The 15,548-nt window shown below is 33.6% G+C and overlaps 1 protein-coding gene across 1 annotated transcript in view; it reads left to right on the forward strand.

Annotated features, from left to right (window-relative positions):
- The first annotated feature begins 1,349 nt into the window (after positions 1-1,349).
- LOC111424620 (N-acetylgalactosamine kinase) overlaps positions 1,350-15,548 on the forward strand; it is a 47,716-nt gene continuing 33,517 nt past the window's right edge. The window contains exons 1-3 of the mRNA XM_023058233.2: positions 1,350-1,658; positions 1,715-1,882; positions 10,188-10,389. Coding sequence (XP_022914001.2) covers positions 1,528-1,658; positions 1,715-1,882; positions 10,188-10,389 — 501 coding nt within the window. The 5' untranslated portion in view covers positions 1,350-1,527. The remainder of the gene's footprint in view (positions 1,659-1,714; positions 1,883-10,187; positions 10,390-15,548) is intronic.

Genomic DNA, 15,548 nt, shown 5'->3' on the forward strand with positions numbered 1-15,548 from the left:
TACGTTGTTTATTGAAGATAATGTTAAGATACGGTGTTGGGATCAAAAACAATTTCCATAGTAGATGTATCAAAGTGCCATATTATTAAAAACCTACGATTTCTGACACAACATAAGTTTATGCTGAGACTTATGTTGCTGACTTCTATGCTAATCAGGGACAATGATTAAAATTATCAAGTAATATGATGAAGGAGACCAGAGATGATAGACACTAAGGCTTAGCAGTAGCACAGTGCATGACCGATCATTCTCAATGTTACGACGTGTCAAAGAGGATGTTGATAGATGATGGGGGAAGATGTAAAACACTACTGTGTTCAGATAGAATCCGAGTAACACCACTGCATGTGGTGAACCGATAGTTCCGATGGATATAGTTCAGTTATGAAGTAATTTGTGCATAGAAAAGCAGCATTTTGAATTTTTTAGTCATATTATGGATATATGTTTAAAAGTGAAATATGTTCATAAAGCTGCAATGGGTTAGCTAATTCAATAAGTCTCATCAAAAATTATATCATAGATGTTAGTGTCTCCTCACCATTCTCGTTTTTTCCTGCGATACCATGCTGGAAAATGTGCCAAATTTTTTGAAGTCTTTATACAGGACATTGTTTTCGTCGGAGCGGGGCAACGTTACTGGCTAACTTTGAAGTATCGAATCAAGTTTTTTATAAAGGCAAAATTTCCATCAAGGAGAAATCTAAAGAACCAAAAGAGAAGCATTTTTTAGAAAAGTTAGCAAAAGCAACTTCAGCTTCATTTAATAAAAATAAAAGACAAAAAGATTATGAAAATGAGCATTTGGTTTTAGGCAACTCATCTTTTTCGAACTACTCAATTGTGTTCAATATTTATAATAATGATGATAAATAAATAAAAAGAATGATTTTTGCTAACGTTGTTCATCTTTATTATTTTCCTAGGAATATAATGAATTAAGTTCTTTAGTAAATAAGCAAATGATATGGCAACCTTATGATACTTGTAACCATGAATGCAATTTCATTTTACGAGATTGCTAGTGAGAAAAAGTGATTTATTATTACTGTAAACAATACACAGTTCGTATACTAAATTTTAAAAAAAATGAAATTTTACCAGCGCCCCCTTTTATTCAAGGTCGAAATGTCTCCTATCTCTAGACTCTCTAGAGGAACAGTACACGCTTTCGTTATGGTTTGAAACTCGATTCATTTAATAACGAGTTATACTACTAAAACAGAAATGGCGCTAAAACACAACTAAAATATCAAAATCTATAATATTATTTGATAACGACATCACACGGACAATAGTGATCTATACATTAGTTAATCACCTTCAAAAATAGGTGTCATTAGTAATCATTGAGATAAATTACACCGCTAATACGGTTTCCTATGCCACGGATGCGATTCTATAGTAACCCTACATTCCATCAAAAAACAAATCGACACCTGACAAATTCATATTTCTAAAGTTCATCGATTAATAATCGCGTTAAACGAATAAGTTGAGAGTGCAGTTTAATTAAATTTAACAATGTCAGAGACATTATTTGATACTTGTCCTGAATATTCTTTACCGGAAAGTGTTCGTGTTAAAACTGTGGTCGATACATTCACCGAGCGCTATAAGTGTAAACCGGAGTTTCTGGTACGAGTTCCGGGAAGGTGAGACGCCATCTATTGAAAAAAAGCGATTATTTTTATAAGGAACTTTATTGCAGGGTTAATTTAATCGGCGAACACATCGACTATTGCGGATATGGGGTTTGTCCTATGGCGATAGAATTGGATATAATCTTGGCTGTGTCAACAACCGATAACAATGCTTTAAGATTATCGAATATGGATCGTTCATATGAAGACTTTGCTTGCAGAATTAAAAATATTGAGTAGGTCCAATTTGTTTATTTACTTAGTCCTTTCGATAAGATAAACTACTTTCAAATGTGCTCATTCCAACTATTTAATGCTAAAAATAATTTTATCTTAATCCCCGATAAAGAACAGGATGTATGTTGTTAGTTTTTAAACTTAAATAAAAACAAAATAAGATTGTATATATACAATGTCCTGAAAAACTAAGAAAAATGCATATAAGCTTGGGGTTAATAATATTGCATAAACAAGATTATTATGATAATGTCATCAGACATTAATTATAAACATAATCTATTGAGTACCTATTCAAACTACTTAATCTAATACTGGATATTAACACTAGATTTAAAATTTGTAATTTAATCTATGGACACATTCTATGTAACTGGCCTATTGGGTGTTAACTAAATAGATAGATACGTTATAACTCCACGAGTCGGTAGTTCAAATTAAATTTCATATATATCATCCCACATATCAAATCACGGATCATAACATCACAATATCGTATTACGATTAAACTCAATTTCCGGAGCTGACGGAAATGAACGTCTTCAATAAACATCCCGTTGAACTATCCGACCGGCGAACAAGACCAGACGTTAATAAATAGAGAAGGGGATCAGAGAGGAGAGGAAGCGCAGCGTGAAAGTTATAGCCTCTGAATATCCCCAAGCGCGTCGGTGTCGTACTAATTAATACAGAAGTTTTCATGTTCGAGTTAAAGCAATTCCCTGGCTTTAATGCAACAATTTAAAGTCAGCAACGGTCAACATAATTTTCTAAATATGATTTAATAATCATTAATTGAAAAAAAAACTTCAAATCCAATTATATCTACTATGATTTATATGTTTAGGTTTAGTAATACGGTTTGATTTATCTATTCGATGTACGTATCGTACAATCACTCCAAATAAGTCAATGACCATCGCAAATCATAGCCATTTCAATAATGACCAAGCCATTAATTTTACCCTCAAGCGAATCGGAATGTCATTTCGAAAGAAGTATGATTAAGCGAAACAGTTTTATGCGTTCTTTGTCCCAGACAGTTTAATATCGATTCGAATACTTTTTGCGTCGAGTACTAGAAAAATATATGTATACCGTATACGGAATGTTCAAAGAGAATTATATTAACAGATTCAAATTACGATAAATAATACACACGTGGTATATTTTTATGTAGCTGGATATTAAACGGAACTTTTAAAATTATGATATAAAGTTTATATAAACGGTTTAGCTTTATAGATGGGGAAATATGATTTATGTGTCTACGCTACATTTCTGGATTTAAGTGTTAAGGAACTTCAACGATGTAATGCTGAAAGTATCGAATGGAGATGAATAAAACAAATAATGAATAAAACAGGGATTACCCTAAAATGGAACATCTCTACAGAAGGCAAACCAAGGATCTTATTCAAAAGCAACCGAAGGAATGAGCACTTGAAAGAGAGAGACTTTCCCTGAATTCAAGTTCCCCGGGAACACATACATAATTGAAATCAATTACCTACAACGTTTTTATCATTTATGATAAAAAATTAGATGGAAAAAAAGTTACACACGGTTTGGGCCTAATAGGTCCAAAGCACTTCTTATAACTAAACGACAAAACAAAATTAAAAAAAAAAAGTGAAAAAGATGTACAGGTGTCCCTCATATAACACAGTACTTGTAATACATGGTACAAAATTTGCGATTATTATAACGGTGTCGATATTACATAGTACAAAACTTGAATTCAATATTGCACGGTTCTGATATAACACGATTTCAAAAAATTGAACTTCATTTTCGTTCAATAAGGGGAGCTCCAGCAGATGTAGAGGTAGCCCAAAAATGTATACTGGAAATACTACATATTAGTGAAGATGGACAATATTTAGCAGATCAAATTTTGAACGAGATTTTGGAACGAAGTACCATAAATATTGAAACCATAAAAACCATAAATATTGTACTTAACAACTGGACACTGGAATCAAGTGTACTAGATAATGGTCATTCAAGCAACACTCGAACTATCCATTGCACATTTCATCCACTGTTCACTGGAATTATCCACTAGATAATGTATTTAACCACTAAGTTCTGATTTTAATCACCATGGTAATTGTAACTAACATCAGGATACTGGAACAAGTCACTGTAGATATTGCATCAAATAACTATATGAATTCATCTACTATGTATTGGAATCTACCACTAGGTTGTTTTTCTAATCACTATAGAACATATATATGTATATCTATATTTTGGACACTAGAATCTGTTACTAGAATCTGCAATCATTGGCACGACACTGAAATCAACCACTCTATATTCAAACCGTAACGAATTCTAGTTCTATCAATCACCAAATTCTAGTTATAGTTAGTATGTAAAATTGTATCTAACTTGTGTATTCTGAAAAGAATCACTATATATTACATACATCAAACAATTGGATACTGGAAGAATTTTCAGCGGATCAAATTTTGAACGCCACTGAGACAGCTTTGTATAGGAAGAATCTTTTATTTCAAAAATTAAGAATCAAGCACCAGATTATAAACATTGCAAAGATCGTGTTACCCTTCAGATGTGTAGTAATCTATCGGGAAATTTGGTAGTAAAACCAATGATAATATATCGTACCTTGAATCCCAGAGTAATGAAAAACCTAGATAAGTGCAATCTACCAATCTTCTGCTGAGGAAATAAAAAGGCTGGATGACGCAAAATTTCTTTGAAGGCTCTTTGTTTATTTTCAAAACTTGTGTGTGATCGTTTATGTTAGAGACATATTAATTTCCTCGGCGAACTTTGATTAAAATTTATTTCTTTACATTTATCAAAAACCAAGCGTTAAAATTAATAAACTATTTTCTTGATACATCACAATCTGTTAATACTTAATACGGTTAGGTAGAAGAATTTCTATAAGAAAAGGGTGTTAAAAAACTGTCCGGAGAAAATCCTCAAAGTCTCTATTTTACAATGATGTATAACAACGATGTAACAAACTTTAAAATTTCATTTCCACTATTTCAGAAAAAAATTTACACCGAATTTTTATATTTACCTAAATTCCATAAAAAACGGGAATTGCATCATAATGTTGTATTACATATTTTTGTTTTTGATTAAAAACTTGAACTTTTTCGTTTGTATGTTTTATCGGAACGTAATTTCAGCTATCATAAAATTTTACACCTTACTTGATTTCGATATAACACGGTACACATTGCCCATATTTACAGTCTCTTTTTTATTATCAGCCTCTTTTCTTTCTCAGTCTTCTGTTATCAGTTCATTTCTCTTCAGTCTCTTATTATTTTGATTTATCTACACTGCTGGCACGTTAATTAGCACACTCTTACAAATTCAAACAGTACTATCCATATTTCGAACTATAAAGGCATTTTAACATAATTTTTGATTTGTTGGTATTGACTTATACTGTATCGCTTGTAATGGCTTCGTTGTAGTAAGATTTTATCGCTGCTTAATCATTGACAATGTCTGTTCGGTGTGTGGTTCGTATTGACAGTTGAATTTGATTTAAAAGCAGTATAAATGTCAGTTAAGTTAATTTAAACGAAAATTGTTTAAACATTATTGAGATGGGACGCAAAAAAAGCTCTACGGAGTGAGAAAGACGTCTAATATGAAAGATGTTTGAAAAAGAGAAAAATATAAGTAAAATTGCTCGATCGCGTAAAAAAGTTCAAAATGCACTCACACATTATCGAAATAATAAAAGTTTTTCTAATCAAAACGACACAGAAAAACCTCAAAAAGAGGAGATCCCCTAATTGTCTAGCACCTATCGCTCAAAGATCCTTTCACTACTTCTTCACAGATAAGAGCCACAATACAGCAGGAAGTCAACATGAAGTCAACATTGCAAGTAGGACTGTCAAACAATGACTTCAGGAAAACAATCTTCGGGGATGCCAAAGTTTAAAAAATCCGAAGGTTTCGCTTGATAACTATAAAAAGCCATATTGAATCATCCCTCTTTCTGGAATTGTGTAATTTGGAGCGACGAATCTAAATACAATATATGCGGACCTGATGGTAGATGCTATGTGCGACGTATAGGGTTGTTGTAGCGAGCATGGTGTTGCAGCTATTTTCAAATAAAAGGAAAGCTGAATGCCATGGCATACCAAAATTTATTGTTAAACCACCTTATCCCATATTTGGAAAATTTGCCGTTATCAATTTATACGAAAATGGTTTTCCAACAAAACATTGTGGGACTATTAGCGCACCCAGGCCATCGAACAAATTGATCCGGATCTATGCAGAGTCATTGAATATGGAGCCTCTCGAATCCCTACCACCGTGTGCAGCCACATTTGAAAGATGTTATATTTTATAACGCCATTCCATATATGCCTTACATAGTGGTATACAGGCCTTTTCAATCAAAAAGAGTTTCGTTAATATATCATACACTGCTTGTTTTATCCTATTTCAACATCGATCCGCCACTATTGGAAAACCTGTTATTACTAGTCTCTTCTCAATCTTTTCAGCTCTACCTTTCCCGTACCTTGCCTTTACCACCTCTTTTCAATATCTTTCTTTCATTAGCATTTTTTTTTTCCTTCTTCATCTGCTCTATCTTGTCCCTTTTTTGTCTTAACATTCTCTGTTCAGTTTCTAGTTACTATTTTGTGTTTATAGTCTTATGTAGTTCTAGTGTCTTTGTTTGCTTGCCAATCTCTGTTCAGCGTCGTTTTCTCTTTTCAACCTTTGTTTAGTATCGCTCTTCTATAGTCAGATTTTGTGTTCTTTTTAGTTGAATCTCTTTGTTATCATACCAGTTTTATTGCAATATCTGGTAGTGTCCGCCATCTGTTACTAATCCCTTTTTTATCCTTTCCAGTTTCTTTCTTTTATTACGAGTCTGTTTTCAGTCTTCCTTAATTCTTCCTTTCTTGTGTTCCCAATTGTAGTGCCATGCACCACACAAAGTGTGCCATGAAAAGTTGTTTTTAATAAAATGATTTGTTATATAATTTACAAAAAAACAAAAAACAGATTAAAAAAATAAATTATCGATTAACAACCTAAAACGTAGTAGAATAAAAATAATTTTTAAAATTCAATAAAAGTATTGTACATGATATTGTACATCAACGTACACCAATCTTTTTCTTATATTATCTTTCACTCTTTCCACTCTTTTTCCACTTTGCCTCGTTTCTTTTTTTCAGCTTCTCGTTTTTCGTTTCTTTTATATCTTTCCAGCCTCTATGATTTCTGCATACTTCGGATGATTATATATTGATTGCTAAAACCGGCCAGCATTTCAAATATGTAGATGTTGAAGACATGTCTTTATCTTTCAAATCTCTTTCTTTTATTACCAAATTGTTTCCTATATTCCTCTTTTCTGTCTAGTCTTTCTTTATTGTGACTTTCCAGTCTCTTTTTTTCTCTTTCTAGCCTCTGTTCAATCTCTTATTTTTATTATCAGTTTCTATTCAATATTCCACTGCTCTGTATAGTTCCTGCCTTACTCTTGAAAATTGTATCTAACTTCTGCATTTTGGAACAAATATGAATTTAATATAATTATTGAACCCAATAACTAGATGTTGGAATTACCCAATGACTAAATACTGTAACCATTCAAACGACTAAATACTAGAATCATCCACTATACTATGTTGGAATCTACAACTAGGTTGTTATTGTAATAACTATGGAGCTCGTATCTATATTCTGGACACTGGAATCAGTTACTAGAAACTGTAATCATTCAGTCGATACTGGAACCATCCACTCCATATTCAAATCACAACAAAAGAATCACTGATTACTGGAATGAATCACTAAATTCTAATCACTATACATACAGCATCAAACAATTGGATATTGAAATCATTTATTGGACGTAAGACTCACCCACTGCTGGAATCGTTCATTATACCATGAAATTTATAAATCTTTTCATCCCACATAAGCTAATCAATGCAACACGGCATACTAATATGGAAGATATTGCTGGATAACATTTCGAAAATGAAGTTCAAAAATTATTTTAGATGTTTTTCCATATGTTTTGTTTATTTGTAAGGCGAGCTGTTAGTTGACTACATTACCGGATAGTATAAGAAAAAATTGTTTAATTGAAGTCAAATTTCAATAAAAAAATAAATAATAATAAGTAACGGCTTTGGTGAAATATAACTAAATATATCGAGAACCACCAAAATCCATCTTTATCTAAGAAATAAATAAGAAGCATTTTAAGCGAAAAGTTAGTCCAACTTTCTTCTATTGGGATATCCGTCCCTTGCGCGCCATTAAAACTTTGTGACCGTTTATTACAGCCTGAAATTTTCTTTTCAACCAACTAACATTTATTCGTACATTATACGGGAGTATAATAAGTCTTGTTGAAAATATGGTTCTACCAGCGGTAATTTATCAAAAACGCTTAGTTGATGATATTTTCGTTGATTCAAGGAAGCGTCGATTAAAATAACCCTATCAAACTAAAGTTACTTTGGAAATATTTTCAATAACGAATTTATAAACAAATGCATACTAATATACTGCACTACTTGTAAAGATTGTAATGGTAAATACATTGGACAAACTAAATAATAGCTAAAAAGTAGAGTTAATAAACACAAAAGTGACACTAAATTAAAAAAAAAACATAACAAAGCACGCTGTTAACCATAACCATATTTTTGATTTTGAAAACATAAATTTTATACAAGGAATCTAATTGTCACAATAGATTATTCCTGGAAATGTTTCATATTAACGCTGAAAATAACATTGTCAATTTCAAGTTAGATACAGAAAATTTGAGCAACATTATTCATATCTTTTTCAACTAGATAAAAATAAAAATAAATACATTTTTTTGTGACATCACTCGATTGACGAGTACTGATTTGCTTATTTTAATATGGTTGTCACATTTCACGTTTTATTTTTCAACTTGAACTTTTAATTTTTGATGTGTATTGTATTGTGTTTTTAAAATGTTTACATCTTCAATTATTTTGTTATAAACGTTTTATGGTTTCATTATGTTATTTCCTTAAGAAACACAATTTATAAGTAATGAACCTTTATTGTAAGATTGTTATGTTATGTGGTTGCTTTTATATTTTAGTTATGCTCTGAGCAAGATCGAAATATTAGTATAAAATAAAGTAGTTTTTTTTTTATAAAAAGATCGTCTCGCGAATAATTATTTTATCAATTTTCATCAACAACTATCAAACTCCCTACTACACATTTTAAGAGGATTTATTTCAAAAACGTTGAAACCTATTTAGTTAAGAAAAGTCAAAGATAACAAAACAAAAACTCAAGAAGAAAAAGTAATGTTTTCAAACTCATCACGATCAATTTGATCATTTCTAGAAAGATGTCTTAGTATAGAGATGCAATTGAAATATTTGAATATCACCTGTTCTGAATGGCAAACAATTCCATTAGTAAGCAGTAAACGGCTTTGAACTAAAATACTCTCGAAACATAATATACGCCGCCGCCGTAGAATTTCAGGAATGTAGTGTTTATTTCTCCACGAAGTGTGTTCACGACGAACCACGCTGACGTTGCCATTTCTATTATCGTCGTTGAGATGAAATGCATTCAAATTATACGTAATTTCGATGGTGAACTAAATTATAAACTAGAGTGTACAATCGAGTAATTTAATACCACATCCAATCGTACGTAGTAGGTACTTAGCTAACGTCAGCAATGCAAACTGTAATCTATTAGAATCCGGTACGATTAGAGATCAAATTTGCAACTAGTACTAAGTAGACCACAACGAATTACTTAATTGAAAACGAATTTCACAATAACCTAGGATAAAAATTTCCGTAAACATTTTATTTTCAAAAACTTTTCGATGGTCGCGAAGTTTGGGTCGTAATTTCGTTAATCCCCAACGTCAAGAGTTTTAATGAATACCATTAGAGAGGCGGAAAGCTTTCATTAACATGTCGAATTACAATTTTTTTTGTGAGGGTGTTTTGCCAAGCCCGGGAAGGGCTTTGGTTGCAAAACAATAAACGGGACTCGCAAAAAACTCGGTTGTGGTTGGGAAACCTGATGGAGCATTAATTACTGGATCCCAACGTTCATATTTATCGCGTCAAACCTTATTTAGCAATAAAGTTCGGAGTAATTAAAGGACTCGGTTGGGCTTTTACGCCCAACTACTGTGTTATGATACATTAAAGTTTTACTATAGTTTAACACAACTTTAAGTAGATTAATTAATCTATTGAATTGATTATTGATTACTCAATTTTCTTTGTTATATAGAGTTAAAATTGGGGAAGGAGCCCCGGGATGGTATCAGTACGTTTTATGTGGTATTCGTGGTATATTGGACATTTTACCTTCTACTATTGAACTAAAAGGAATGAATATTTTAGTTCACGGTACAATTCCTCCTAGCGCTGGACTTTCGAGTAGTAGTGCACTTGTAAGTGCTTCGGCATTAGCGACATCCTATGCTTTTAAGGTAAGTTAATTGTGACTACGATGGCAGCAATAGTAATTTATTTAGTAAATTTAAAATATTGATCACGTACACTTTTCGAAACTTCTATGCTAAAGTACTAGGATAGTTTCAAAGTTTTCCACCGTGTATTCTCGTAGGGGAGGTGACTGGCGTTTTAAATTGCCAAACTTTTGTAGTTTGAACAACTTCAATAGCTTATATCGCTTTAGATTATATTTTGCCCCAGGGAATATTTTTCAAATATTGTGCTTTTTAGTGTCTACAAATATATATTTTTTTAATTTTATTAAAATTATGCCTACACCCAATTTCGCCGTACTTTTTAAAAAGTAGTTAAAAAAAGCAATCTTCCCTGACTTGATTATAAACCACCCCGTGTTGAGCGAAAAAGCCAGGTTGAAATTTTAGAGGTGATTACACCACAAAAACGCGAACCTCTGCTCACCATTTCCACGCTATGACGGACGAGAGATTCGATAAAAAGCCAACGTTTGCGCTCCCACGTTTCTCTATCGGTATTACCAACGTCGTTACCGGTAAATGCATCGCCCATATATAGCTTCACTTCTGCGAAAAGTAATTTCGGTTTAATGGCCATTGAAGCTGGAAAGCTCTAATGGCAGAATTTTTTATGTGTGCCACTTAAAATATGCGTGATTTTTTATTTTATTTTCACATTGTACTATTCAGAAATATTTTCTTGGAAATAAACAAGATGAAACGAAACAAGTTGTCGCGAAATCGAAATTGTAAAAATATCCTCCGCCCGTCAAGTTCTGAGACGTTAACGAAAACTGATAGAAAAGCGAATTTTTAGAGGAACGACGGCACTTATGTAGCGCACCCTTGTTGAAGAAACGGAAACGACGTCTACATCGCCCATTTTCCGAAGTGGGTTGTGTCAACACATTAACCGCAGAACCGTTTACAATATTCAGCGTTTTCCTTGCGGGGATTGCGGCTTGGATCTCTAATGAACCTTTTGTGCGACGGTCAATATTGGTTTCACAAACAATTTAAAAATTATATGGACGCATAGCGTAACATTTATATCCTAAAGCTTCATAATGTTCCACTTTATTTCAAACAAATAATAATTGTATAACAATGCTCATCCCTTTTCGAATGTTCACTTTGTACGAGCACAATCAACATAAAGAGCTATGAGGCAAAAAGAGGTTTCTGCATGAGGGTCGTATTTTAGTGGAAACGAGCAAAGTTTCGGCCTAGCGGTTAGTTTCCTAACGAGTGTGTTGTTATGCTCTGACGGTTGACCGATTTTCAAGGAAGTGACGAACGGATTTGTTCACGTCTCCATAGATACGAATCACGTAGGGGTTAGAGAAACACTTAGGAAGAGCTTTAAGCCGTTTCCATCTTTGTACAGAATCTGGAGATAATTCCCAGTATTTACTAAGAGACGAAATGGACTTGGAGACGTGTTTAAATCGGATTATCTATTTGTGTGGTAAATTTTCTGAAAGCCTTAAATTAGAAATACAGTAAAATCTCGATTTAACAAACTTCGTTAGAACGGACTTCAGATATAACGGACAAAATATTTTTAAATCATACTATTGTAGTGTAGTAATTAATTATAAATAATATATTAATTTAATTGTTAAGTAGGTTAAGTATTCTTTTGTGCGCTATTGCAAATTCTTCGTAATCGATCATAATGTAACGTAATCACTTTTCGTTATTAAAAAGCGGTCATGATTGCGAAGGATGAGTAGTAGCAATCATGAGTAGTAGTAATCAATACATTAATAAGGAATAATTATGTAATCATATTTTAATAAACAGTTATTCTTTAAATCTCACATCATGTTTCAATCTAAAAGATCCTGAACCATCGCACTATACATCTATTTAATACATCACTATATTTAAATCTAAATGTTAGCGTTCATAGATTGAACCCAACTCAGGTTATTTCCCAAGCTGCTTTATTAAATGTTCATATGTTTTAGTTAGTTTTAGTTTTAATTGTTATTCAGCGCTAGATTGTTGTATATTTTCATAGAACTAAAAGTTGAACCAACACTATACCTAGAACTAGAAACATTCGGGTTTGGCCTTACCTCTCTTAAGACGGCTAAACCTGAATCTTTCTAGTTCTAGGTCTACTGTTAGTTCTAATGTTAGTGTTAGTTCTAGTTTTAGTTATTATTCAGGATTAGATTGTTGCAGCGCATTTACTACAAAAAAAGTTAATATATATTTATTAATTATATTATAATTATTATTATTGCTGCCGAGCAATAATAAACATCAATGGTATTTAAATCGTGAGAAAAGAGCAAAAATGATGATCGTCAGCCGATCAACATTTTTTTAAGTATATTGTTTTTCCTTAAACGATTGGACTGAGTGTACACGAGGCTGTAAATAGCAACGAACCCTACAAGGCTCTGAAACAACAGGCCCACCACAATCTATACGGCTCAAACATACCGCCACAATTTCAGGTTTGAAATCACGAAAATTCGGACAAGCTAAACACTCATACACCTCTAAATAGCACTAGCGATTTTTAATTGAATTGAAGCTGTTTTCAGTAAAACGAGAAGTTTAACTACTAAATCAAAAAAGTAATATTTTGGAGGTTTTTGCTCTGATACTCAAATGATACAATTTGTCACCAATTGATTTCCTTCTTGTATATGCAAACGGTCATGGTACGCATTACTTATTTGTCGTTGGTACTGGGTCTTACCTCCATCAAGAAGAACTTCCTGTAAACTTTCGAATATACGATGTTCAAAATACTGCTGAGCTTCTTGACGTACGGTGGATCCGAAGCGCCATTAATTGTCGGATCCTTGACGTTTCCACATTCCATTACAATAACATGTTGGAAACTACTTCTTTTTAAAAATTCCGATAAGAGTTCGATTTCTCTCTATTGTTCAGAATACAAAACATTCATTTTGCCATATAAGCGCGGCTGTTAAAGCTAATATATTGTGTCAAAAATTTGAAAAGTTGCTTTACCTGTGCAAAAAATTAGTTGCGATCCCATTCTTATCCCAGAGATCCCAGAGAAAGAAGTTTACGAAAATATCGTCGTTGGGAGTATCGATGGTAGCAAGTAACTTTCTCCAAAAAGCCTCGCTGAGATAAACAACTGAATCATTGTTTGTTTCATGGTTATGGATCGACAATTACTGGGGTGGTTTAGTAACTAATACTGTAGGAATTTTATCTGATTGTAGATTCGTATTTGAAAGAACTCAAGTTTGATAAGAATTCACAACTTAAAATACATAAGAAGACGTGTTGTCATCGTTGAGACACATACAAAAAGCGAAGAATCTAAAGTCAGCCATTACGGAACCTTGTAAGAAACATCTGAAACCTGAAAAAAGAACTGAAAAATTGTAAGGATTGGATGACTGGTGAGATATTGGCGCCTATGGAAGAAAGAAGAAACCTGAAGAATAAAGACAGGCAGAAGTATAAAGAAGTACAGAACGACATCAAATATAAATGATGGTAGAAAATCTACAGAGACTACATCGGAGACAAAAATACATTCTTACAGATGAAAAAGGAAACATTGTCTTGAATATTGGGGATCAACTGATTCTATGGGAAAACTATATCAAGACCCTTTGCAATGACCAGCCAAGATACATAGAGCTCAACACTAACACTGAAAGTGGACCATCTATTCTAAAAGAAGAAGTACAAGCAACAATAAAATTCGCCAAAGATGAGAAAACCTCTAGCCCTGACGAACTACCCGCAGTTGTACTAAAGTTGATTGAAGAACAACATCCAGATATTGTAACGTCGCTATCTAATAAGATCTATGAAACAGGAACAATACCAGAAGAATCACATCGGTCAACGTTTATAACAATTCCTAAGAAGCAAAACGCTAAAAAATGTGAAGAACACCATACGATAAGTGTAATGAGCCATACATTAAAGATCTTTCTCAAAGTCATCCACCGTAGGATCTGTAAGAAATTGGAAGAGGATATGGCTAATACTCAGTTTGGTTTTAGAAATGGTTTCGGCACAAGAGAGGCTGTGTTTGCGTACTATGTCTTCATGCAGCGATATCTTGATGACAGCCAAAATGTATACGCCTGCTTTATTGATTATAATAAAGCATTTGATATAGTAAGACACAAACAGTTGATGGAAGCTCTGGAACGGAAAAACCTCGATACACGGGACATGCAAATAATAGTAAGATTATACCTAAACCAAAGTGCGTTCAATCAGAGCTGACGAACGCAGTGGAAATAAAGCGAGGAGTAAGACAGGTGTGTGTTCTTTCACCACTCCTCTTCAACGTCTATTCAGGGGAAATCTTCACTAAACTCCTCGGTAGTGAAGCCGATGGAATTATTATTATTATTACTGCTGGGCTGAGGGCAGCGGCCCCTCTGGTCACCGCGACCTATAAGATCTATTGTAACGTTAGCCCTCCAAAAGTTTAGGGCAAATGTAGGTCCTTAATTCACCTTAGTATTGCTCCAAGGTCTTGTTCCTTCATGTCGGTAGGTATCAAAAGAGCTTTACCGAAAATGCTGTGTCTTAGTTGGCCTCTTGCGACGTATTTGCACAGTATATGTTCAGCCGTTTCCGACTCGTCGTTGCAAAGTCGACACAAGTTTGATCCTCAGCTTGTGCAATGTGGAACAGGTGGTATTTTAGGGAAGCACATATTTTGCAGGAAACCTGAGAGCGTCTTTAGATCCCCTTTGCTGAGGCATAAAATCTGTTTGGATTTGTTTTACGATGGAGTTATCATACTCTTCGCTTGTCTGTGACTAGTATGTTCTTTCCAGCGTAAGGCTACCTTTGAGGCTTCCCGACTCTTGATTACTTGTTTTAGGTGGCTTTTTTGTAGTCCACAACCGGATTGCGGTCCAATGAAGGTCGTTTTCGCTGCCTCTTTGGCCAGTTTGTTCGCCTTTTCATTGCCCTCAATGTCTCTGTGACCTGGAATCCATCATAGAGTAACATCATTGCCCCTACCGAGTTCTCTCAGGTTCCTGGTATACTCGCTGATCAGTGAGGAGTCAGACGTGTAGCCTGAATTGCCTTTAGAGCGGCCCAATTGTCTGTGAAAATGTTTATGGATGCACCTTTCTGTCCCTTTTGTAGGCTTAAAGCACTGCAGAAGTTTATAGCAAGTA

Source organism: Onthophagus taurus, chromosome 1 (assembly GCF_036711975.1).
Source record: "Onthophagus taurus isolate NC chromosome 1, IU_Otau_3.0, whole genome shotgun sequence".
NCBI classification, from domain to species: Eukaryota; Metazoa; Arthropoda; class Insecta; order Coleoptera; family Scarabaeidae; genus Onthophagus; species Onthophagus taurus.